At 38.5% G+C, this 27150-nt stretch overlaps 3 protein-coding genes across 3 annotated transcripts; 2 read left to right on the forward strand and 1 right to left on the reverse strand.

The window, feature by feature from the left end:
• Positions 1–10: 10 nt before the first annotated feature.
• LOC145467913 (uncharacterized) lies at positions 11–7580 on the forward strand. Its single transcript, XM_081451545.1, has 9 exons — positions 11–738; positions 1588–1728; positions 2210–2534; positions 2714–3258; positions 3639–3825; positions 4177–4346; positions 4820–4951; positions 5467–5619; positions 6655–7580. Exons 1-9 carry the CDS (start codon positions 64–66, stop codon positions 6949–6951), a joined length of 2625 nt encoding a protein of 874 aa, XP_081307671.1. The 5' UTR covers positions 11–63; the 3' UTR covers positions 6952–7580.
• On the reverse strand, positions 7353–15670 carry LOC145467961 (phenylalanine--tRNA ligase alpha subunit-like). The gene is made up of 13 exons (XM_081451611.1): positions 15455–15670; positions 15184–15321; positions 14278–14379; positions 13669–13787; positions 12823–12915; positions 12568–12696; positions 12342–12457; positions 11588–11678; positions 11068–11167; positions 10532–10700; positions 10222–10299; positions 9831–9945; positions 7353–8937 (listed from the first exon to the last, which is right to left on the reverse strand). The coding sequence occupies exons 1-13, from the start codon at positions 15596–15598 to the stop codon at positions 8829–8831; spliced, it is 1503 nt and encodes a 500-aa protein (XP_081307737.1). The 5' UTR covers positions 15599–15670; the 3' UTR covers positions 7353–8828.
• A 68-nt stretch (positions 15671–15738) lies between these two features.
• LOC145467997 (E3 ubiquitin-protein ligase RNF170-like) lies at positions 15739–21933 on the forward strand. Its single transcript, XM_081451658.1, has 4 exons — positions 15739–16204; positions 16675–16748; positions 19222–19335; positions 19825–21933. Exons 1-4 carry the CDS (start codon positions 15772–15774, stop codon positions 20098–20100), a joined length of 897 nt encoding a protein of 298 aa, XP_081307784.1. The 5' UTR covers positions 15739–15771; the 3' UTR covers positions 20101–21933.
• The last annotated feature ends 5217 nt before the right edge of the window (positions 21934–27150 follow it).

The raw sequence follows: 27150 nt of genomic DNA on the forward strand, positions 1-27150 counted from the left end.
GTGGATAAAATTCGCGGGTAATTTACATGTCAAAGATATCGAAGGCTATTTTCTCTTACTTTTATGTTTAAAATGATAATTCCATGTCTACATTTGAGAAAGGGGACCCTCGTGGATCCTAGCAACGGAGAGAATGTGCAAGGTTTATCTACGTGCCTTGATATAATTTCGCTGTGCCCAGAATTTGCCATCGTGTACCTAGATAAACTGAAGGAGACCAAAGAGTTTGGAAAGAAACTTGTACACGCTACTTCCTGTTGCGGTGTTGAATATGAAGCGGACAGTGCAGAGGAGGTGTTGGATTTACTGGACGGCGGTGCAAATCATGTGATCCTCAGCAAAGAACATCTGGATGTCTCTGGTCAGTTTATACCTAAAGAAAGAATTATATGTAAATTAACAGGCTCAGAAACATCCATTGGAGAATTAGGCAAGGACATCAATAACTTGAAAGAAAGAACTTCAAGTTTTCTCTTGCCTTATGAGCGAGATTCTCAAGTTGATGAACCATTGCTGGTTGGGTTTGCAAAAGAATTGAAGAGCTCTCTGTGTGATGATGTGAGACTTATCCTCTCTGTTGATGACATGATTTCATACTCCACCATCTCACAGCTTCACTCTCTTGGCGTGCAAGTACGGATGAACGCTACTTGGCTGTTAAATGAGCTCAGTCTTGGACAGATCATTTCATCTTGCCTGAAAAGTGACCGTCCTGATGGACTCATCCCTACTCTAGTGGTAAGTAATGCATGACTTCCGCTACGGGGTACCCCCTTCTATGGGCTACGGTTTTTTGGCATTACAGGCTATATACTTTTGCTGTCTCTGTCATAAACAAGGTCTGAACGTCAGTGTCTCAAACAGGGTATACTTACATGATCAGAAACATAATGCCTAAAAAAGAGGAAATAAGGACCTTAGATACTTTCACTCTTTGGGGGAGGGGGGAGTGAGTAGTTGTACAAGGAAAGACACATCTTCACTTTGCGTGTCATCCCCAGGGTCCTTTTTTTCTTCATATGTGGAAAGAGTCCTGAGAACAAGTTTGCTCTGTACCACAACTCATTTATTAAAAGGATGTATCGGGCTATCTATCAGATCATTATCGAATGAAGAGGTACATAAAGATCTAGCATAATGGGCCTACAATATGTGTAGAACCAGATAATAATTACCATCATAGGCTGACAATATGTGTAGAGTGCTAGACTACTTACCACATTGATAGCACTTTGTCATGTGGATAGCATTGTTTATTGTTTTTATTTAACAGACTATTATGAAGAAGAACAGCACTATACCATCGATCTGAGATAGAATCAACTCTTAGCCTATCTTAGACTAAATATTAATGGCGTGCCTCCATCCCAGACTTGCAATAATATTTACTACCAGAGTCTAGCATGTTTTCCTTAATTTTAGATTTCTTTTATTTTTGTTTAATTTTGTTTCCAGCATGTTTAAGACGAGACCTCTGTACCACTCTGCTTGCTTGTATTTGAGTATGCTTCTGAACAAATTATTTTGTCTGTTTCCTAGTTATAGATAAATATCAATTTTCAATTCAAAATCAATGTTTGTTTTCAGACAGATGAGCACAATGTGGCCCTTGGGTTGTGTTACTCCAGTGCTGAAAGCATTCAAGAAGCAGTAAAAACCAAGAAGGGTGTTTATTGGTCAAGAACAAGAGGATTGTGGAGGAAGGGGGAGACGTCTGGTAATGAACAGGTATGGGTCTGAAAATACCCAATCCAAATTTTGTAAATAGAGTGGGTGACATTGCCCTTTGAGCTTGACGGGCCAATGTCACCACACAGTTACTGCTGGCTTGTACACGTATGACCCAGTTAAGTAGGTCAAGTCTGCATACGAGCCAAGTGGCCCATCAGGCTGGAGCTTATCCTGGTTTCTGTAGCATGAAGTGACTAGGAGTATTTCTACTCCCCCCTGGATGGGATGCTATTCCATCACAGGGTTACCTCCAGCATTAAGGTAGCCAGTACCTATTTATACATGTACACCTGTGTGGAGAAAGGCACTGTGAGAATAAAGTATCTTGCCCGATAACACAACACAGTGACCCTGGCCATGGCTTGAAACCTGACCGCTCAATCCAGAGACGAGTGCACTAACCATGAGGCCACCACGCCTCCCATAACATGTATGACCTAAAGGACTTATAGTTATTCTTATTGCATTTTTTTGGTAGGATTTGTTAAGAGTTTATTCAGACTGTGACTCTGATACTCTGAAGTTTGTTGTGCGTCAGCAAGGGTTGGGTTTTTGCCATCTTGACACCTGGTCCTGTTTTGGAGCCAACAGTGGATTGCCATTACTGATGAACACATTGAAGTCACGCAAGCAGTCTGCACCTCCAGGATCCTACACAGATCGTCTTTACAATGACAGCAAACTACTGCATGCTAAGATTTGTGAAGAGGCAGAGGAACTGTGTGAAGCAGAAAGCAAAGAGGAGATTGCTTGGGAAGCAGCTGATGTTTTGTATTTTACATTTGTGAAATGTGCAAAAGCAGGTAATCAACTATATTTCATAACGTGTATGACCCTTTTTACATCGGAACTTTCTCAAAGACATATCAAAGCCTTAAAAAGTCTTTTAAGACAATTGTGTTTGTGTTGTTTGTCACAAATAATGCTAGGAAAAGTAGTGAATTGTGTTTCATTATTATTTTTGATATTCTCTTTCTCATAGGAGTGTCGTTACCTGATATTGAAAAGGTTCTTGATCAGAGGTCACTCAAGGTGAGACGACGCCCAGGCAATGCAAAACCTGACAAACTACCATCCATTAATGGCCATCCAGTTACCATAGCAACAGGACATGCCCCTCAACAGAGTAATCCATCTGCAGTCAGCACATGCAACTCCATTTTGAAAAGCTTTGATTATCAGCTCCTCGGTGAAAAAGAACTGCAAGATCTTTGTAAGCGCCCTGCTGTAGTGGAAACAGCAAAGCTGGAGGCTATTGTTAGACCCATCATGGTCAATGTACGTACCAGTGGTGACAAGGCTTTGCTAGCGTTAACAGAAAAGTTTGATAAAGCAAAACTGTCCTGCCCTGTGATTGATATGACTGCAACAGGTGAGCCTCATCTGGACCAGGAGATTAAAGATGCAATTGATTTGGCTTACGACAATATTTACAAGTTTCACAAGGCACAGCTTAACCTGGAACCCCTTGTGGTCGAAACATGCAAGGGTGTAGTGTGCTCTCGGCATGTCAGACCCATTGCAAAGGTAAGTGACTGCTATCATATCTCACTTTAAGTGGCTGTTGAACTGTATGATTTGTGTATTCACAGAGTGCTACCACAACATTTTACCAGGTGCCCTTTAAGCCAACCGTAGCATTGATAATTTTTAGTAAATGGAATAGCAATCTTTGCTCATTGTAAAAATCATGAACGAAGAATAATTTCAAAAGACATATTTTAGGTTAACTCATGCTCAACTCATGACTTGAGCTCGAGTTTCAAGGCTTGAAGTATTACTGTTGTCCAAAAATACTACCTCAACTGAATGCAGTGAGGTTTGACATATATCACTGATGCCTCAGTGTGGAAAATCATTGTACAGGCCTTCCAATGCCAGATCTTCTGTAAGTTTATTTTTTGTAGGTTGGACTCTATGTACCTGGTGGAAGTGCTGTGTTGCCGTCAACAGCTCTTATGCTTGGTATTCCAGCTCAGGTTGCAGGATGTGAGGAAGTTATTTTGGCCACACCTCCAAAACAAGATGGATCTGTCTCCCTTGAGATTCTTTACATTGCAAAGAAAGTGGGAGTTTCAAAAATATTACTTGCAGGTAAATTGGCCATGTATTGTACAGTACTAGAGAATTTCCATCCAGTACCATAGCTAATAGTACAGTATACTGATGTTACAGAGAAAAAAAAGAGAAATAGTACAAATATCTTAATTTAGACATTGAAAGAGAGATGAAAAGGTATAGGTATTTGCAGAGCTTCACCATTGTAATTTAATTAAGAATTAAGTTGTCCTCAATGTATCATTATATGAGAAGAAATGAAGGGGACATTAATATATTCTGGAGTGAATATTTGCATTTTGTATACCCAAATAAAAAGTCTGGCAATCAAAAAGTAGAAATGTATGCTCTTGTTGTCTATTGTCTAATGACTAATGTTCAAATCAGGTGGAGCCCAGGCAATAGCTGCAATGGCTTACGGAACAGAAACTGTACCCAAAGTAGACAAGCTGTGTGGACCAGGAAATTCATTTGTGACCATGGCTAAAATGTTGGTACAAAACGACAGCTCAGCAAGTGTCAGCATTGACATGCCAGCAGGACCTTCAGAAGTTATGGTGTGTACTTACATAGCATTAACTAGTTCAGGGGTTCTCCTGGCAAATAGACCAGCTGTCAGAACGATTTTGCCCGTCTGGTGTGATGATTGAGGGGAAATTTTTCTTATAAAGAAGTTCAGTTCAAAATGTTTTGTTCGCCTGTGGAAATCTGTTCCCCTCCTGCTGAAAACATTAATGAAACCCCTGCTTGTTTTAAGGATTCAATGCATTGCAAATGTCTCTGTACATACTGCAGGCCTACAATTCTTTGGAGGATTAGAAATACTCAAAGTCACTTCATTCCACAGAAACCAGGGTAAGCACTGGCCTGATGGGCCACTTGGCTCATATGCAGACTTTTCCTCACCTTACCATGTTTGAAAACAAGTTAAATACCAAACTTTACCAAGGGTAAAATTGAACCCCAACATAACATCAGTTATAAGGGAGAGACCTTTGTAATGTCCTCCTTTTAATCTCATTACTGGTAGGTCATAGCTGATCAAAGCGCAGATCCTTCGTTTGTGGCAGCTGATCTTTTATCACAAGCAGAGCATGGAACAGACAGCCAAGTGGTTTTAGTGGCTATTAATTTGACTGACAAACAACTTGATGTTATACAGGTACATGAAACTGTCTTAATTTTAGGCAATAGGGAAAAAGGAATGAAAGACCTTGAAGCTCAGCCAGTCAAATTATTGTTACCTAGCATATCAACAAGGACCACAAGTCTTACCATTGCAGTCAGTGACTTTAAAATGTGCGCATGGGCCAGGATTCCACATGTTCTTAGACCAAAGGGTATTGTAGTAGTTTTGGGTTTGATCAGTGTTTTCTTGAGCGAGGGGACTCGAGGGGACTCAAGGGGTCTCTTCTCAGAAGTTGTTTCCCCTCCCCTTTCTCTCCTTCTCTCTTCACTGTTTTATCAGTGTGAGGGGTGCCTGTTTTTCTCCCTTCTGTGTGGGGGCTCATGGCTGGGTTTCCCGGATTGTCCAGCCATGGGAGCGGTCTCCATCAAACAGCTGAGTGCCAAAAGTGGAACCTCCACTTTGTGCTTAAAGGCAGTTGTTAAATGATAAAAACTCCAACTTGTTTCACTGCAAACCAATTCAGTAATTGTATGATTTGGAATTTTTAGAGTCAACTGGATGCCCAAGCAAAGAAACTACCTCGTGAAAAGATCGTCAGAGAATCCCTTTCAAAGAGCTTTGTGATAAAAGTGTCATCTATGAGTCAGGCACTGTACTTTAGTAACAAGTATGCTCCGGAACATCTCATCATCAACACTCAGGTGAGTATAAAAAACTGACGAATAATCCCAACTTTATGTTGTAAATATTGAACAGGAAAAAACACTGTGTGGAAGTACTCAAAAGCTTTCATTTGAATGGTCATACAGTGAAGGTTTCATCAAAGGCTCAAGTTACAACCAACTTTTACCACATAACAAACATACCACACAAAAGTACAGTTCAATAGTTTTCATTTAAATCACCACCTTGACATGAACACAGTGCTCATCTAGTGTAGGAATTGCCACACTGGATATTAGGGAAAGGCTTCAGGTAATATATCAAACAGAAGAGACAGTGTTTCATTGGGATATCCCAACACTAAGGAGAGAGTTGAAAATACAATGCACAGCGGAGCATTTTTGATGAAATTTGAGGTGTGTGGATAGCCTATGAAACACTGTCTCTCGTGTTTGATATTTTAATAATTTTATTGCCTGACACCTTTTGCTAATATCCAGTGGGTGGCAATTTCTACACTAGTTGAGCACTGTTTTTGATATATCTTCTCAATCAAAGCAAAAACTAAGAGTAAACGGAGAAGTAAAATCGTCAAAATCTATGTTAATTAAGACCGAGTATCCAGACCTCCTTCATGGTTGCGATTTTCTTTGTTTTAACTTGATGAATTATTAATAAGTTGGAGAAAGTTAGATGCACACCAGTTGACATATATTATACTTGTTTTAAAGGAGCTCAGTCACGGTTTGCACATTTTGAAAAGTTTAGCCTAATTTTAAATTTCAAATTCTTTGTTTGCAATCCGTGTCAATCTTTGCCATCCTTGACCATACTTGTTCCTTTATGGTTTATTATTCTCTCTTTGATGTTTTTCTATCTTAGTAAACTATTATTTTCAGGTTTCCTTCCATTTAAAGGAGATTTTGCACGTGGCCAAAAAAAGACAAAACACTGTGACTGAGCTCCTTTAAAGGTGGACTTGTGTGAAAAAACCATCAGTTAAAAACAATTAATAGCAATGTTGCAAGAGCTTTTCCCTTATTGATGGTCAGGCTGTTTCATTTGCTCTGTAGAATGCTGAAGATTGTTTGAAAGATATACAGAATGCAGGGTCTGTTTTCCTTGGTCCGTATTCTTCAGAGAGCTGTGGAGACTATGCTAGTGGCACAAACCACACCCTGCCAACCTATGGCTATGCACGCATGTACAGTGGTGTATCAACAGCATCATTCCAGAAACATATCACTGCACAGTGTGTGTCCAAGGAAGGTCTGGATAATATAGGACCAGCAGTGGCAACGCTTGCAGCTGTTGAGAAACTGGATGCTCATCGTAATGCAATATTGATAAGACAGGGACTAATGAACTGACAAAATACACAGATTGTGGATGGATGAAGCATGAACTCTTAGTCTCAAAGACAAAACAAGATTGTATTAATTTTTATAAACATATTAATTTTAATGTAATAGAACATCTGACATGCTCCTGGTTGTCTGTTGCAAGACTTGGCAATTGTGAATAACAGCTTTCCCCCAAAAAAATTTTAAAAAGTTATAATAGGAAAGACAGAAGTCAAGTTTATGTGTTTAGGTTACCAATGTTAGTCCTATAAGGAAAAGTGAGAGCAGAAAAGCCCCCGACCTTACCTTTGAAAAGTCTGATACTCAGGCTCGGGCGTAACTCAAAAGTTCTACCTCAGTCTGTCACTGTAGCATTAAGTGACTAGGAGAGGTGCTAAGATCTGATAGTATGCTAGTCCATGTTTTGCTTTCTTTTTGGAAACTTTTTTGTCACAGGCTACTCTTATTATTAAACAAGGGCTTGCAAGGAGAATATCTCTGTCTGTGTTGGGCCAAGTGGTCCTTACAGCCAGAGTTTATCCTGGTTTCTGTAACATGAAGGGACTAGGAGTACTTTTACAGGATATATTGATGCTATTCCATCGAAGGGTTCCCCCTCCCCACTAAGCCCAGCATTAAATTTACCAGTACTTTTTACCTCTGGCCTAGATGGATAGAGGTACTGTTTCCAAAGTGTCTTGCCTATTGACAGAATGCAATGACCCCAGCCAGGGCTCAAAACCAGACTGCGAAATCTCGAGTCCAGCTTGCTAAACACTATGCCTCAACTGTTAGCTACTCTAATAGAGTATTAATATCACGTCAAACTGATTTCATCAAAAGATGGCATAACAGTTCAGACTCTTGCCACTATTATACAAGTTGTGGATTGTGTTCAGCTCGTATTGTGTAGTTCCAGAAAATATCCATACCTCCCCCACGAAAGGGATTTTGTCTACCACCTCCCCACCCCGCTGGAAATTCCAGTTAAGCTTCATACATTTCTTTAATTTTTTTGGTCTTCCAGAACCCCCACCCCCCCTGGAAATTCCAATCCCTTCCTTGAGGGGAGTATGGATATTTTCTGGAACTGCACATTATTTGTCATGAGAGAATTGAAATCAACCAGACAAAAAGACTAAGGTTCATGGAGGATCATCTTTCCCCTCTATACCACCTTTATTGTTCCAAAGCAAAGCAATTCTAAGAAGTAATGAAAACAATTCATGGGTGCAATATATATTTGAATAACAAATTACATCTACAGAAAGTGTATGTTATAACGATATGGCACCAGTTTTGTTAAACTAGTTCCTATGTTGCAGTGTCTTTGGTGACAGTGATGGAATTTGGTATTATTCTCAGACTGTATTTACACCAAAGGAAAATTGACCAATTGAAAAATAATGTTTTGAATTGAACTCAGATCCCATTTTCATCATGGAGGTCCACACTATTGGAAACAAAATGTAACAAGCTGAAAATTCCTCTCAAATTACTATGGGATCCAGAACAACTTGTGCTTTAATTTTCAAGCCTAGTATTAAATTTTGTTTTTGGCTAAATGAGACAACTAGAAAACAAATTCCTTTACTGCTGTGCATCCATCTAAATATGGATACATTTCTCAGAAGAAATTATGGAATCTGTAAGTCTCCACTTTGTAAACTCCTTGTGTACTGGATTACTTTGGTGCAAACAGTGATATCTTCATACTTCCAGAGAAAAAAAGGTGGCATGTAAATTTCTCCTTTAAACTGAGGCCAAGGTTCTTCCTATTTTGACCTTTAAAAAGATTCTCAGAACCTATTTGTAGAATTCTAACAACAAATGTACACAGCACATTTGCCTCACCAAGTATTTTGTGAATACATTCCATTACTATAGAGAACGCAAAGGTTTCTTCAAGATTTTTCAAGCAAGCAGATAGGATTCCTGTTCACCATTTCAAGATCTACTTTGTGTCCTATTAAATCCCTGATGTTGGAAATCTTGTACTTGATCATGGTTGGTCTGCAAAGGGCAAAAAATAATAGATAACAATTTAAAAACATCACTACAAAACAGCCTTCCATATCAAAAAGGACGGGGATGCTAAGTTGTCATCTTCTGTAAGGGTATAAATCAAGGATTCTGGTGTTGATGAGGAAATGCCAGAACTTAGCTGTCAAAGTATCTTTTAGGGTTCAGTCAAAGAAAAAATAATAAAATAAACCCTGTCATTTCCGTTTTTGGCTTGATTTCTGCACGTCTCTCAGGTCCCCACCCTTCCTGAACAGCCGCTGATAAACGAGCATATTCTGTTTAACATGGTGCCTTTTAGGGCCAAATAAAGCTTGAGCCATAGACCCTTTGCATAAATGGCACCTACGTTTAAATAAGAATACTTATACATCCTTAGCCTCACATTCATGTAAAAAAATCCTTTGTCTTGAAACATGAGTACGAGACTAAGGATGTATGAACTATTGTCTCTCAAATTTAGGCACCATTTATGCAAAGGATCTATGCCCAGACAGGTCTCCTTTAGGGGTATAGTTCAAATTTTTCAATGAGCATCCCCATCCTTTTCACATGGGAGGTCCTACGGGTGTAAGAGCAATACAAATAAGCCATAGTCTATTGCAAATCAGCACCCATTCTGATTTACGTTACGTAACAAAAAATGATACCATGCGGTTTTTGTTCTGACTATACTACAGTCAACTCAGTTGTGACTTCGAAAGCTTACTGGCTTAATTGTAAATAGCACATAAGTTCACATGTCTTCTGTGGTAGAAAAATTAAATCTTTTATCAACAAATTATGCAAGCAACACTTAGGCTTGATGTGCTCAAATCAAAACTTATTAAATGTAATTAAGATGCCCATTTATTAATCCAGATGAAACTGTATTGACATCATACCTTTCTAGGGAGAGTCCCCAGGCAATGACTGACACATCTTTAGGCAAACCCATGGGTATTAACATCTCAGGTCTAAACACTCCAGAATTGCCAACTTCAACCCACTTTTTCAGGCCTGTGAAAAATGAAAATCTTTAACTTTGTGTCTGCAAACTTAAAAATCCTAATAATTATTGTGACCTATTATCAACCTCTCCAAAATAACTTTTTCCACAAAGCACATTCCAATAAATTCAGCCATTTTATTTATCCCTCATTTTCTAATCTTTTCTCCAAATTTGTCTTCGGTGTAATTTGGCTGAGAAACATGGAGTTGAAATCTAACAGAGGTGAACAATGAAAACATTCCCAGTGTACTAATAAATTGGTACCAGTGAAAAGTATTTATTACCTTCATGATAACTGAACACTTCCATACTTGGTTCTGTATAAGGATTGAATGCAGGCTTAAACCTTAACTTTGTAATACCTGAAAAAAAGTTATGTCTTGTCAGGGTGTTATTTGATGAATGAGCTTATCAAGATCTACACAACAGAGATAACACATTAAGAAGGTAGTCTATTGGACTGATGAAAGGTTAACACTTGTCAGATCTGGACTAAAAAAAGAACCAAGAAAGTTAGAAAACCTTAAACACATGCTAATGGTTGGAACATATCAATGCAACTCAAATTGAAAGAGCTATTTTAAAAACTCTTACCTAACTTCTTGAAGAACTCATACAGTACGCCAATCAGATCACCAAGTGTCAGGTTATAATCAGCAACAACACCTTCAATCTGATGAAACTCTGCTAGGTGAGTAGCATCTAGTGTCTCATTCCGGAAGACTCGATCAATGGAGAAGTACTTGGCTGGTGTGAATTTTTCCTGTGAATTGAGACAAAAATTGATGTTTTCGTGATTTGTGATGGAAACAATTCACATGTGTGGTGGTGGATGGTAACCAGACAAATTCCAACTGATCAAAGGAAGTTTGATAGGAAATCAATCCTAAAAAATCATAAGATCATATAAAAATGTGTCAACAATGTGCAGTTCAAGAAAATATCCATACTCCCCCTGCAGAAGGGATTGGAATTTCCTGCAGGGGGAGGCTCTGTAAGACCAAAATATTTAAAGAAATTTATGAAACTTGATTGGAATTAACAGAGGGAAAGGGGTCTTAGTATGGATATTTTCTGGAACTACACAGTGTGATTGTCTTACTGAAAATTATCAAAGTCACAAAGAGAACCTGTTGAGCCAGTTTGTATAGCATCCTAGCACTGACTGCAGTTGTGTGAGTCCTGAGAATGTTCTTCTTAGCTTCTTCAAGTTTCCACTCATATTGATATCTACAAAAAAAAATATTACAACTGTTTGGTCATTACACAATTCCACAATTTTAGCTACCGGTATACAAATGTCTCCAACACGCAGCTACATGTCATGCAATTTTCTAAGAGTATGGAAGCAATGGCATTGTCATAAAACAAAGTCATGAAACGTCAACTCATTAGAGCAGCTTCTAAAACGGTAACATATCTACTGCAGACCAAAAGATAAATAGTTAATACACTCTGTATTTATAAAAAATTACAAATTTGAAAAATTATTGACAATATCATTGTGTTAATGAATCACACCTCGCGCTAGCTTCCTTGAAATTAGGTACGTATGTACATTACTCATAAAAATTTCTATGAGCAATCTAAAGCTTTATTCAGACTGTAACTAATTAAAAGTTCAATATTATGATCTTAAAAAGTGCTTACCCTTGTGATCCATGTCCTCCAGACTCATGCATGTTCTTCACTTTTTCAATGTAAGATTGAGGCATCTCCTCTAACTTAGCATACTTAGGATCTAAAGTAATCAGAAATTGTCCGCTGTGTTGTTTAAATCTTTATTCTTAAATTAGCTACAAATTAAGACCACAAAATGTCTGGTCTGATTGTTGCACAGGTTGTGTTTTAATAGTATTAAGAGAGTTATAATTACAGTTTCTGACAAAACTGTTACGCTGTGCCACTGGGCAAGTGAAACATCTAGCTACATGTATTTAACAACTTGAAGCTGATTTAAGGTAAATTTAGTTAACTGCTGTTAGAGCAATTAAGTTAGCAAGGCTGACATTTTCAGCATCAGCACTTTGTCAGAGCAAAGTGACACAAAAGGGCTGATGCTGATAAAGGGCTAATGCTCAAAATGCCAACCTTGCTAACTCACTATAACAGCAGTTAATTAAACATTATCAACTTCACGTCGGTAAAACAATAGGTGTTTCAGTGCACTTTGTTGGTGTTTTTAGCAAAAAAAATGATAGCTTCTTCTTATTCACTTGACCAGATTCAAGAGATGATTCATTAGAGGTGAATAATTTCTAAAGTTATTATGAAAAACCTAACCATTCCAGCCTTTCTTTCACTTTTGCATTGGGCTATTTAGGCCAAAGATTTGTTACTTGTTATATATCTAGAAAGTAAATACTGGGTTTTATTTTATGACAACAGTTCTGAGTTCACTGACCTGCCATAAAAAATGTGTCATGTGCATCACGAGCTGGATGCTGCTGAGGTTGAAACAAAGAGTCAAAATTCCAGAATGAGCTTTCTACAAAGTTGTTGGTAGGCATCTCTGAAAACCTGATGAAAACAAAAATTCCTCTGCATTGAATAACTCCCATGCTGCAAATCAGATCTAATTTTCAGTGATTCTGATATCATTTAGTAATAAATTAACAATACTCACTTACCCCATTTCCAAAAAGATTTGTCTGAACTGTGCTCTAACTTTCATCAAAGGATGAAGATGTCCTGATGTTGGTATAATTCCTTGTGCATCAAAATTGTACGGCTTGAACTGTTTTGTTTTCCAGGAACCACTGAAGAATAAACAGAGTATTCCAACAGCAGGGTATCATCACAAAAGACTTCGTACTGAACGACAAAATATAACAATTCTAATCATACTTGAAAATAATTATCCAGGGATACATTTTATAACGCACCTTGCCAACATGTCTGCAGTTAAATCAGCTTCTAGTTTTGTGGGTGATGTGCTGAATTCACTGCCTTTTGTCACATGAAAACTCTTGATGATTCTAACAAATTGAGATGAAATGATTCACTCAATATCAGTTGAAAATAACATAGTCATTTAGAACTCTAAAACAATTAAAAAATGGTAAAGATTAATGTAGAAGTTGTACCATAAGTTAGTGGTTATTATTAAATTCTGTGTTTTGAGTTGAGATTGTGTCTGAGTGTTGGTTTCTTAGGTAAGGCTCTACACCTACGACACTCCTCTCTATCTCCTGCCCTTCACCACCCATAGGACTGCAGAAAAGGAAGTCTAGCATTACCATGAGAAAGATTTAGCCCCTTTAACTCTAGTTTACGTTTGGTAACTCAAGGGATCGGAGGATGTTTATTGGAGAGGGGGCATTTATACATCTGATTGAGTACACTGAATGCAGAACAATACTTTTAATTAATGAAAACAACAGATGATTTTATGCTAAACAACAAATGGTTTTAATATTTCAAGAACTGTAACAGTGGGCCTCTGATAGTCATAATGTTCAATATTTCGTTTATATGAGAAAGCAGAATTCATAATTCATTCATCTGATCAGTCTGCTCTCTATCAATTTCTTGAATGTTAATTTCACTATAGAGGTGGTTAATGGAATGGTGTGCCTATTGGAATAAGAGAGTGCTTTATTTATTAGAAAGGGTGTGCTTATTGGAAGCTAGGAGGGTGCTAAATAATAATACAGGCTGAATTTTGGTACAACATACATCACCTATATCTTGCCTACACCCCTCAGTCTTACTTTGCTGTATGCACTCACTGTGTTTTAATCAGCTTCCTTTTCTTTAATTCTTTCATCTTTGCATCAGAGATATCCGACAGCTTATGATCCCTGATCTTCATCAGAGCAAGTTGTACATCATCTTCTACATTCTCTTCCTGAGAAAAAAAGGGCATATTTTTAATTTGTTTTGTTTTATTTGGAAACTTGCAACCCTGTCAATTGTTAAAATTGCTAAAATCACAATGTTTATGTGACAGTTGAACCCATGTGTAAGATTAGAATGAGTTCAGCTTCTAATCAAAGCCACTAAGTCCTGAAGGAACAAGTACATAAAAAAATGTTTGAAAAAGAGTTGGCATCCACAGTACAGCCAGATGGCAATTTGTCTAAAAGCCTGTCTATCCCCTTGATAATACTGACGACTCTCTCCCTATAAAGTGGAATCACAATTTCTCAAACCCTTGTTATTTTGAACCTCCTGATAACTCAAACCAAACGTTGTTTCCCTCGCCTCAACCAAACACTGTAATTTTACCCCCGATTTCTTGAACTATCCCATTCTTCAAACCAATTTTTGTTTCCCTTGGAAGTTCAAAAAATCAGGATTCCATAGATTATTTTTCTTGGAAAATATGTTGGCCTCACCTTCCTCATTACTCTGGGTCCTCCCTCTGCAGTTTTGTTCACTTGAAGCCAGCCTGCTGACATGGCTTTACTAAAACCCACATTAGTGTGTGGACCAAGTTTCTGTTGACATGAAAACATCAAATACATTTTTAATTACAGACTTCTTAGCTGTGTTAGATGATGTGCTTAAAGTGTGTTGACCAATACATTTTTCATGTCTTAAGGTAACTGTCAACCCACCCAGCCCAAGGAATCATGACCAATCATAACCTGATATAGTTTCAGCTAGATGATGCATTTGATGGGCTTCACAGATATACTTGCCAACTCTCTCACCACACTAAATTGAGTTAAAAACCGAAAATGATTTTACATCTTTGTGCTGCCCCCTCCTGTTTTTGGTGGGGAAGGGGAACAATCTGGATTCAATTAAAGGTGATGGTAACAGATTTACAGTATACTGACTGGAGCTAAGACATTAGTAGACAACAACAGTTTATTTTTTTCTACTACTGTAAACAACTAAAAGAATTTACAAGATTATAATTATAAATATATAAATAAACAGTACAGTACATACAGTAGTGGGACACCCAAAATAACTAAAAAGCTAAACTAGTTGGGTGACCGTAATTATAATAATTAAAAATGTAAGAGTCAGGAAAGAGGCACAACAAATACATTGCAATATTGCAATATTACAATATAACATTGCAATATTGGTGACGATGAACAGAAAATGCTATCTAATTTAGAAGGTTAACATTAACACTAGTATCCTGAGGGTACCCCTGTGGGATGGGTTCTGCCCAACCCCAACTATGTTATTTTACACAGGAAACCCAAATATTGAAAGCAAACATAATGTTAAGAAATAAAAAAGCGCAATGAACAAAACATAGCAACCGATTTCCTTGTGCGTACCTTGATTTCCGATTGAAGTAATCCTTCTGCTGGAACAGCTTTGAAAACAAGAAACTCGTGGCTTCCTTTCTCAACAATTTCACTTCCTTCCTCGGTCAGCACCCAGCCTTCTGTTTGGCGTTGCTCGACATTTATCACCTCATAAAACAAAATTTAAAGTTCTATGAATAACATTTCACTCATCCTAATTCACAAAACAAAGATGAAATTTTTCGATATGAAAGAACTACATAAAAATGCAATTCTCTTCACTCAAAAATTTAAAACTTACATCTCCGAGAGCATGAATGCTCTTTACACTTCCAACAATGGACTGATGGTCTTTTCCACATTCATTGGCAAATTCAAATGTCTCTATGCTTCCTCTCTCCTGTACAGCTTCCAGTACAAGTCTATCTAGAGACTGAGTCCCCATGATGTTAAATTAAAGTGAAAGTTTCTAAAGCGAAACTAGAAAAATTTCAACAGAAATAAGTACCCATCCTATATGAAGTACTACAGGAAGAAATGTAGAACCGCTGCATTGTTATATTACCAAGGAGATTAGAGCCCGCCGGGAATTACACTCTAGCAGTTTTCCACGAGAAAATGAGAGTACTTCATGTGACTTCTCGTGTATTGTCCCATATTAAAATAAGGAGTGCGTGTCAGGAAAAAATGGCTTTGCTGTTGTTGTTCGATTTCATAAATTTTCGCTTTCACGCGCAAGGAACAATAGTCGAAGGTGTTGGTGATGAGGTGCTAATTGGTCTAGCGTCCACTTTGGGACTCATAGCATTAGTCAGTGTTCTATACAACACTCAGGGAGGCCAAAGAAACATTCACCCTTTGCAAGAAGAACACGTCCGTCTTGTGCGTGACAGACTTGGTGTTGTACAAGAAGGAAGTGATACAGCCGCGAATGAAGGCCCTACACTGCCTGATCCACCACCTGTTACATATTCTACTGATAGACGATGCCCCGTTTGTCTTGCGGACACGAAATTCTGCACGACAACCAACTGTGGACATGTATTTTGTGGTATGTCCTTGCTTGATCATGTCGTTATAACTAGGCTTATTCAGTTATTGATCTGTGATCACGATCAGTAATAACCTCATTTTCTTCTTACAATTTGGTCACCCATAACAGTTTCGAACACAGTTCGAACGTTTCGGTTTTGCTTGGGGGGTATTTTCTGTGTGTGTGTGTCTGTGTTGTTTTTTTTTTTGTATTTGTGCCAAGCAGATAAGCTTTAGTCTCTAGTCAGGTTTCCATGCGTCAGTCTGTTGTTAAAAGAATTTCGTCGTTCCATTGTCGGGGTGCATATAGCTTTAAATCAAAGAGGCTAAACTCTAACAAGGCTAAACTTTCAAACTCTGCGCACAATGGCTTCATCTACCTGTATATCATCTATACTGCTATTGATGATGAAAATTAGCCACTCAGTGTGTGTGAGAAATTTGACAGTTGTTGTGAAAATTTCATTGCTTGTGTTTCCTGTTTTTCAGCTCCATGTATAATAACATATTGGAGGTATGGCAGATGGCTTGGTGCTGTTAACTGTCCTGTATGTAGACAACAGGTAAGGATACAATTTTTTCAATATAGTAAAATTGTCTATAATCTGGAGCAACTTATTTATAAATCCGATCCAATAATGTCATTGTCATCAACCTCCTCTTTCTCGTGATCCTGAAATCAACTGCTGGGCAGATATAGAATTTTAGAGAAGGGAGTTTGAGATGCAGGCCACCAATGGTGTTCCCCTGTTGGGAGGTTGGGGAGGCATCCCCCAGAAAATTTTTAAAATTGAGGTCCCCAGAAATGAGTTTTCCAGCATTCTGAGGATAAGTAAGCGTGTTATAATGTCTCATTTTTTTATTTAGGGGGCTTGGCCAAACCAACCAAACCTCCCTTGATCCGGCCCAGAATTGTAGAGTTACTTCCCCAAAAAAGAATGTAACACTTAGTAGTTGAAGCAGTGACCATCCTCTCCATTTTAGTACTTTCAAACCTTTGTGATAGGTTTCTTTTCCCAATTCAAGTCAAAATGCAAATGACCAAGCCTGTTTACATTTTTAGGGGCTCTTCATATGAGCCCAGCAACTGGGCTGTCTCGGTTGTAGTGACTAATTTTGTTGTCTGTTCATATGGGAAATTCCAGTTCAGTCAACCAGGATGAAATTCAAGAAACAAAATTAACAAAATGGTCATTGGGAGTAGACCCATCCTCGTCTGGTTGTAACACATAGACAAAAAAGAGACAGCTTTTTATATTACAACTCTCCAAAAAACAAGGCAAAACATGAGCAAACGAAAACAAGCAAGGATTGCTGTTGTTCCTGCACATGGTTATTGCATCTCGTAGTTGTTGCTGGCACATTTCTTTGTGCTGCACTGCAAGTTTCCACTTCTGTGGTTCTGCTGCAATGAATAGATCAGATGGGAGGGATGAAAACGTTGGCAAATCCCTAACAACCTCTCAGGTCCCCTTGGGAAGCTGGTCAGTAGCCTGACCACCAATGGGCAGCCACAAACATTTAGCAGGGAGACAGAGACAAAGGTACTTTAAAGTATATGTCTTCAAAACATTTTACCAGCCTAGTAAAACATGAAGAGGTAATAGTTGTGTAGGTTATATAGCTTTTAAGGGGTATTTATCTTTTTTATTATACATTGAACTCACTCTTTTCTGATTGGCCGGGAAGTGTACAGTGAATTTTTGAAAACTGCGCCTGTTACGTCATGAAGCTGCAGATTATACAATAATCGTGTCAAGGACACTCAAGGTCACAGGTAATCATGTCATGGTGGTGCATGTTTTCTAAGGGTAATCATGTCAAGTTCGGGCGGTGTGTGTTGCTTGATTTTTTTCCATTCAATGTATTAAAAAAACAATTATTACTTTCAGTTTTTGTGACATCCAGAATAATTAAGGTCTCGGTAAGGGTTATCAGCCTCAGCCTTCGGCTTCGGCTGATAACCCCTACCTCGACCTTGATTATTCCGGATATCATAAAAACCTCATCCAATAATTGTTTAAAACTTGTACCTTAGCACCTTAATGGATCAAGAAACACTGTCCGGTTAACTTAAATCTTTTTGGGATTTATTTTAATTAGCAAATCAGGTCAGTTTTCTTATCAGTGTCCTTAAGGAGGCTTACTACATTTTTGATGGATTATAACAGCCCAACTTCTGACTCTTTGAAAAATGTTTCAAGATGTTTTTCCTTTGTCTATTTACTGTTTGGTTAAGTCTTTTACCATTCTATGTGAAACTTGAACAATTAAACATCAACAAGTGGCCAAAATGAACGACTGAGTACCTAACGAGAGACTGGGCACTAGCAGATTAAATCATATTTTTCTCGAAACCTACCTGTATGACCCCACCTCAAAATTTCAGGAATAAGCAATTGGCTCTGATTGAACATTCATGCAGAGTGAAATAAAAATCTGTAGGACAGATTTTTTGCAAACTAAGGAAATGTGAAATCAAAAATAGCTCCAAATCGGTCTTGCAGATTTTTTAAAAATTTTTTGGCCCTAAACATGATTCACCCCTACAAATCAAAATTCTGTGAAAATTTCATCATGGGTTGTATGGTAGGTTTTCGAGCAATCCTCAATCAAAGGTTGGCTTTTACAACCTTGGATGAGAATTGAATTGCGCATGGCCTTTATTATAGCGCACACTCGTGTGACACCATGTATCATGTTTGAGAAAGCAAGAGTAAATTAGAGCTCTTTTACCTGTTGTTTAGTCAGTTTTTTTGTCATACTTTTTTGGCCCTAGGCTTAAACACATGTTTGAACAAAGTTTGAAACTATTGCTACGTATACTGAAGTGATATAACACCTTCAAGTGCTGAAGTGGTTTTCGTTTCTTGTTAGAGTTACTCGCATCAGTTTTGCATGCGCAATTAATACTGACGTCTGGCAGGCAATCGTAGTGCATGCTACTGAGTCTCCCAAAAACTGTAGTAAGCCACCTTAATATGGATGGAATGAAGTAAAATGTAGAGTTGTAACAGCCTTTTTGTCTTATCTTAGGTCACAATCCTATTTTCCAATTTTTCTGAGGAGGATAGGGCATTACCAGATGCTATTCAATATAGACGTGAAATAAATGAATACAATAAAAGATATTCAGGAGTACCAAGACCAGTAAGTAACTGTTTTTAAGTTTTAAACAGTCAATACTGTAAGAAGTATGTAGTTACTGTAAGAGATGTTGGGCTGTAGGTTTATTTGAATGAATTTATGTAGAAGTAGATGGCTAGTAGACTACCAGATATGTTCTTAGAAAAGAAGGTTCGCGTTGCTCTGACCTCAATATGCATCTTTATGGTGGAGCTGTCGCACAAAATGGCGGCCATACTCCAGCTAATAGGTTGGCCGAGACGTGCAGCCTTGGTCTACAACGTACATTAATTGACACCTGTCAAAACAAGGTATCTGCTGACCAGTATCACATGGCCATATTGTGGGCTCAAGTTTAGAGCTCAGTGAGGTCATGGGGTTTTTTTGAAGTTGATGACTGCCCAGGTACTGGTTTTCAATTGGATCGCAGGCTCAAACCAGGTTAACTTACTGTAATCAGGAGCTCTGCTTTTAGACTTGGCTAAATCTATGAATAATTTATTTTTCTTGCAGGTCATGGATTATATTTATGACCTACCAACTCTTCTGCAACAACTCTTTAGTGAGCTGTTCTCTGTCGGAGGACTGGTGTGGGTTCTAAGACTCAGAATCATCTTGTGTTTCTTTGCGGCAGCCTTGTACTTCATTTCTCCTTTGGACATTATCCCAGAGTCTGTGTTTGGATTTCTGGGCTTGTTGGATGATGTACTTATTATCTTGCTATTGCTGGTGTACATAACAGAAATGTACAGGAGAGTGATTGCCAACAGAGCTGATGAGACCATGTGAAGGACAAAGATTTAAGTGTATATGAAAAACTTCCATGTACAGATAATAACTATAACTAGATTATTAAGTTGTTTTTAAAATGATTTGTGTATATATGATAAAAAAGCGATGTTTCGTTGTTTTATTACCATTTAAAGTAGAACTTACCTGCAAATAATTTATTGTGTTCATTGTGTTCACTGACTTACCACTGCAACTACTGTTGCTGCTTCTTTCGCAGCAATCGCTACAACAGAAGCTCCTGAGAGAGCCTCTGTTGCGGCTATGGCTGCTGCTGTTACCCCTTCTGCTACCTATGCTGCTGTCTGTGCTGCTGCGGATGCAGTGGCTGGTTGCATTGTTCGCTGGGTTCGGATGTTCTGTCTACAATGAAATACCAAGTTGACAATGAATTAAACAACAATAAATTAGCGAGCAAGTGACTGATTGACTGACTGAGTTACTGACCAACTGATTGACTGATTGACTGATTGACTGATTGACTGATTGTCGGATTGACGGATTGACGGATTGACTGATTGACTGATTGACTGATTGACTGACTGAGTTACTGACCGACTGATTGACTGATTGACTAATTGACAGATTGACTGACTGACTCACTGACTGGCTGACAGATTGACTGATTGACTGACTGATTGACAGATGAACTGACAGGCAAACATATTGGCAGACTGACTGGTTGACAGTTTCACTGAGTGATCTGCTGACTGACTGACTGGCTGGCTGGCTGACTGACTGATTGTTTGACATACTCACTTACTGATAACATTTACTTAAGCTGTAACCCATGCATGAAGGCAACTAACAGTACTGATGAATCACTAGCCTGGGAAACAGACTTCTACTGACTACCTTGAACTCTACTGATATCTGCTTGAGCTGTTTTGATTACAACAGATAAGGCTTCTGCTTGTCATTTTGGTTCTGATCTAGTTAAAAATGAATCAGCAAGTTAGCAAACCGTCAGTTGAACCTAACTGTGAACATGTCACAAAGAAACACGATCTTACTGGTTATCAAATTAGTGCTTGTCAAACATTTGAAACTTTGAAGATCATAATTGTGCCCAAACTGCTACACAATTCGAATTACTTTCTTAAGTTGTTAAAATGTTTTCATTAAAAAAAAAATAATAATGTGAAATAACCTTCCAACCTGGAATTTCTTTGTCTAGGGAACTCGTGTTTTAAAGTTTCACCTGTACCTTTCTAGTGAGAACATTTTGATAACTCAATAAAATGATCTCAACCATGCTTCAGTGTGGAAAAAAGTTCACTTTACATTCTGCAAAACTCGAAATGAATGATGGCAAATCATGCGATGATTTATTTCCAGCTCATTTATATTTTATCAGAATTAAATTGATAAATATTTATCCAACTCTCACTATATGTGTCGTTTAATTAACCTTGCGGCCTGGAGCGAGCGCGAACTGGTCATGATTCTCGCGCACCCTCACAGCATCAGCGATGAGACACACATGCTTCCTCGGCCACATGATCTTTAAGACATTTACGAGCTGATTTCTCTTCTAGGATTTTCGCATTCCCAGGCGCATTCGACGCGTAGTCCACCTTCACTTTGAGCAGGATCGGAGGTCCACGTGCGTGTTTCACGCGTGACCATCTTTCCCCTTTAACAAATTCTCGTCAATCACATTTCTTCCTATCTTCGCGCATCCTCCAGAGTTCAGCGATGAGATACACTCCCTTCGTCGATCTCAGAATCTTTGACCCATTTACGAAATTTTCTCCCTTCTTCGCAGTTCTGGCATTCACTGCCACGTTTACCTTCATTTACCGCAGGAAGTTCTTTTCTGCCCTCCTTTAGAAAGGGTCGCGGATTGGCGGATTTGGCTTCAAAAGCCGCACGGATATAATGCGGACTTGTGTGATAAATTAAGCGCATTCGCGGATTTCTAAAATACGGTAGATCATGGATCAGCTGTGAATTTCAACCCGGATTCCGGTCTCTACCCTTCTTGAAGTTCGGATCATGGATCCTAACCGAATCTCCGGATCATAGATCTTTGCTAGGCTTTGGTCGGCACGTTAGTTTTATCCACTTTCTTTCTTTTTTCGGACGAAACTCAATTATTTAAACTCGGGTTTGACATTGCTATTGGAATTGTGTAATCCTTACCGAGGATTACACAACTTGGCAAATGGCATCCACACTTATCAGTTTATCTACCGATGAAGATCATTCGCTGCCTTAAGATTAGAATTTGAGTTATCGTCCGATGATTTCCGAAATAAGCCAGTAATCCCCAAACTTATCTGAGACTATCCTTGATTGTTCGCGGGTGCCTCAAAAACTTCCAAAAAGAGTCCCAGGCAAAGTAGTTTTGGTTGCAGAGCAACTTTAGCCAAGATAGTGCTCATTAATTCATTTGTGAATTTTATTTGTGCTTTAGATGATTGTATAAACAAACATTGGATTTCCCAACCCCCAAAATGTGCGATTATCTCCTTCCCTATTTCGATTCAGACCTGAAACAAAAACCAATACCTTATTCCAAGCCAGACCCTACCTTAGTTTGTAAGATGTTTGTTTTTGCCGTCACCCATGGGGGTATGTACGCACAAGTAGGGCCATGGTTTTTGAGCCATTTTAGTCTAAAATAGCGTACACAATTTGCAATTTTGGTCTGCAATATGGTATATACGCACTGATTAACACTAAGGCATAATTCTTGGAGGGAACTATTACAGGTGACTGGCTCCTGCTATTACAGTGCCCAGGCCATCACCTGGCTGTTATCATTGTTGGTATTCATCTCTAACCATCTCTTGGGAAGTGTGGTCGGGCAATTTACATCAGGGATTTGAAGACCTTCTCTATTTGTAGACGGTCTTAGGAAGGGTCTGATCTGAAATAAGGTATCGATTTTTGGTTCAGGTCTGAAGTAGGAAAGGAGCTAATTGCATATTTTGGGGGTGGTGGAATCCGTTGTTCGCAGTGAAACTACGCCACAAAAACTTTTCAAACAATGCGGTCCGGATTTGAATGAAAATCTTGGCGGATCTTGTCGGCGGATTTTTGGAATAATAGCACGGATCGGTGGATTTATGTACCCCGTTGCCATGAAAAGAAAGAGTGAAAAATAAGAATTAATTAACGTGTAAATTAGGTAACTCTTCGTATTTTACGAATATACGTACGTATTTTGAACGAGCTTGTACAGCTCTCAGACATAACGTGTCTGAATAAAGTATTGTATTGTATTGTGATAATATTTGGAAAATTGAATTGTTTTTTCAAAGTTTAAGTGTTAAATTTCTTGGATGCCCAGACGGTCCTGACTGAAATTATTATATTTGAGTCAATATGAATCGTACTTGCTGTAATTAGAATCTGAAAGTATGACCAGAGATCTTATCTTAAAACCAGCTTTAGGAATATTTTTTTTAAATCTAAAACTTATCCAAAGAAAGGAATGGAAGAAGGAAGGGTGGAGATTCTAGACTTTCCTTTCATTTCCGTTTTCTTTTAACTCGGGGTGGACTCCCATGAGAAAGTCGTCGGAAAAAGGAATTCTTGAAAAGGAAACATTTTGACGTACAGTGCAAGTGCGCTCATAAGACTGGTCATTGAGTTTAATTTTGGGGACCAGGCCTATCGGAACCGTTCGGGATTCCTTTGTTTGTGCTTATGCTTATCTCCTTATATGGTGAGAACCAACCTCAAAAGAACCGGTCAGCGGTAGGAGCAGTATAAAAGATTTGCAGATGCCTTTTTCAGGCCTCTTTGAAGAATTCAAAGTAAGGTTAAGGAAGTGTAATGACATGTAATTCTTTACTGTTCATGTTTTCAAATACTATTCAAGAACTATTTTACCTATTTTACCGCACAGATTCTAGTACTACACAGTACATTCAACTTCTGCGAGAAACAAAGACAAACGCACGCGCGCTCTTTCCTTTGAACAAGAAGACACAGTGTAAAAGGACAAGGTTACTGGGGGAAAACTTTGCAGACTATTTCTCGGAACGAGACATCATTTTAAACAAGAATACAATGAACATTTTACTCTCAACATTAGTTGCCTTTTGGGCTGCACAGCATTCTGAAGCGTCCTGACAAACTTGCATTGGTATTTTGCCATCAAATGTATAATATGTTTTCGTCGACCTTGGATACAAATATCGTAACAGGTGTCCTTGTTCTACGCGTTATTTATCCTTCATCACATTTTTAAGCAGAAAAACGAAAGTGAGCCGTACGAAATTCAAATCAGGTTTGGTTTTACTCCACCACATATTTTGTTAAAGAGCTTTGAGAGAGCCACAGAGCGAGTTAAAATATCCAAACAAGTTGTGAATCTGGTGCTACAAAATGCAAAAAGCGTTTGTTGGAATGTGTGACGTGATTTTATGTACAATAGATGAGACTGCAGTTCATTTAAATTTTGTTTAAAACGCAATTTCATGTGTATATCAGTGAAAGAACTAAGTCCGGCAATACGTTTAAAAACAATCTCAATTTCGAACCGAAATACGAAAAACAGTCGCGTTGTGTTTAGCAAAAGAGGGTGAGAAATGTACAAAGATTTATAACGCACACACAGAAGTCATTGTTTTGCTCATTAAGCTTTTTCCCCAGATTATTCATCAATTCCTTTATTTGTGTGGAAAAAAAATATCACCAAATAACGTAAAGATGTCCTTTTATACATAACGTTTTTGATGCGTATTGGAGGCGAAATTTATAGCGAATTTGGTCGCACTAGAATAGCGAAGGGCGCGAGAGACGTCATGACTCAGACAAACTCAGACAAAAGAAAAACGGAATGGTGGAAGATTTGACGCTTTTTCAAGCGCGTAAGCGAGTGCTCCTAAAACAATTTTTAAAACAAAAGTTTCGCGTTCATTTTCCTCCCGTTTCTCTAAGAAAACGCCTATGTTGTCTGACTCCCGTGAGGTTCCAATAATTTGCATTCTATCTTTAGACTTCGCGCGCTTCATTATTGCAACTTCAAATCGTGCCTATCCTAACAAACAATAACTACAACAATAGTTATAGTTAAAAAAAGTGTCTGCTGGAATGTGTGATACGATTTTATGTCCAGTGGATGAGACTGCAGTTTATTTAAATTTTATTTAAGACGCAATTTTATGTGTATACCAGTTAAAGAGCTATTTCGGCAATATATGAAAAGACAATAAATTCGAGGTCGAAATACGAAAAATAGTCGCGTTGTGTTTAGCAGAAGCGGCGTTGTGTGAAGCAGAAAGCGAGGAAATCTGTTGAGTGCATTCCACAGAAATTTTCTTAGATACAGCAACGATCAGAGGGGTAAACTCGACTGCAATTTGTTTTGGCAATTTTTTTTTCTTTTGCAAGCTTTTTTTGCTTAAAATTGTGCGGCAAGAGAAACACAAGATCACTTACGCCGAGCTACAAACAACCAAACAAAACTCTCACAACTTCAAAATACTCAATTGAATTTACTTTAAGTGACTTTCCTTGCCATTCAAAAGTGAATAGAGATAAACTTACGTTGATTAATTGTCGATGGAAGTGTAAAAAGGGCAAAGGTTGTCAACGTTTTAGTGGTCAAAGGTTGACCATTACCGCTAGTTCACTCACGAAAATTGACCGACACGACAATTTCACCCGCGCTGTTTCCCGCCGTTACCGCGACGGTCACCGTGATCAGAGATAGGAAAATCCGGACCGCGCTACGAACCAATCAGATTGCAGGATTAGTTACCTTGCCCTCTTGGGAAAAAATAACAAAGGAAATTGAATGACCACGTTTATTCATTTCTTTTGTGGGCGTCACTATCAAGCTGGATTTTTACAAGAACTGTCTAATTTCTCACGCGCTGATTGGCCCATTTTTATCATCAATAAGAGTGATTTATGCAAGCTTTCAAGTTCAACTTTAAGCTGTCAAACTGTCAACTTTTTTAACCAATGAGATTTTATGGACTTTTTTGAGTAGCCAATCCAAAAGCGAGAAAAGCTATTGACAATGTTCTTTAATCTTTAATCTTTAATACAAATTCCAAATTACATTACATTGAACAAGTCAATCCAATGAATTTGAGGACAGCTTAAAACAGAATAAAAGATTCCTTAATATAAGCCGCCTTAGTGTATCATTGTATGATTGTATACCTAGTTAAATGTTCGCGTCATTTTGAATAAAATTCACTCATCTTTGTTTACGGCGTCTTTTCCTCTCATTCATTTCCTGCATTAGACGATTTTGGGGTCTTGTTATTGTTAAAAACAAATTGACGTCAATTTTTTTTACATTTGTCCTCTTATTGATGATAAATTAGGCTGATTTAGCAAGAGAACGGGAACGTCACTTGACGACGGCGCGCGCAGAACAAACACCCAAATATGGTCAAATTAGAACAGAATCCAGGTTATTCCGCGCGCCCTGCAGTCGTCATCTGACCATATTTGGGTATTTGTACTGCGCGCGCCGTCGTCAAGTGACGTTCCCGTTCTCTTGTTAAATCAGCCTATTGCGTCATAACATTATCAAAGTTTACTGCGCAACCAAGATGACCTGCACCTCTTTAAAACGTCTATTTTGATTCGCTCTTGTTAATCTGCACCTCTTTTTGTTTTTAGGGCTAGGAGCATTGCTTGTGTTGTATGATTATTGTTTCGTTTGGCGAATCATGAAGACTCTTGTAAACGGTGCATGGTCGCTCGCGCGACCACTCGCCTGCGGCTTGCGGTTCCACAACCGCTTTGACAATGTTATGATGCAATTTATCATCAATAAGAGGACAGACTCATAACAAACTGACGTCAATTTGTTAATTTAATATATCAAAAGTGGCCTATTGACCATGATGTCCACATATACGCTGTAAAACCATAGCCAACCAATAGGTCGACCCATTAGATGAAGTATGGCCGCCCCATGGCGGCCATGTTACGCGACGTCGTCGTTTTTAATCATAGGGCGCACGCGATCCATGTCGCTAGCCATGTTGACAATGCATGCATGTGCTTCTGTTCCTATAGTTAGGGAGCTTTGGTCGACGACCCTTAGGGCCGCCGGAAGCTCTGCTATTA

Source organism: Orbicella franksi, chromosome 14, assembly GCF_964199315.1.
Source record: "Orbicella franksi chromosome 14, jaOrbFran1.1, whole genome shotgun sequence".
In the NCBI taxonomy this organism is placed as follows: Eukaryota; Metazoa; Cnidaria; class Anthozoa; order Scleractinia; family Merulinidae; genus Orbicella; species Orbicella franksi.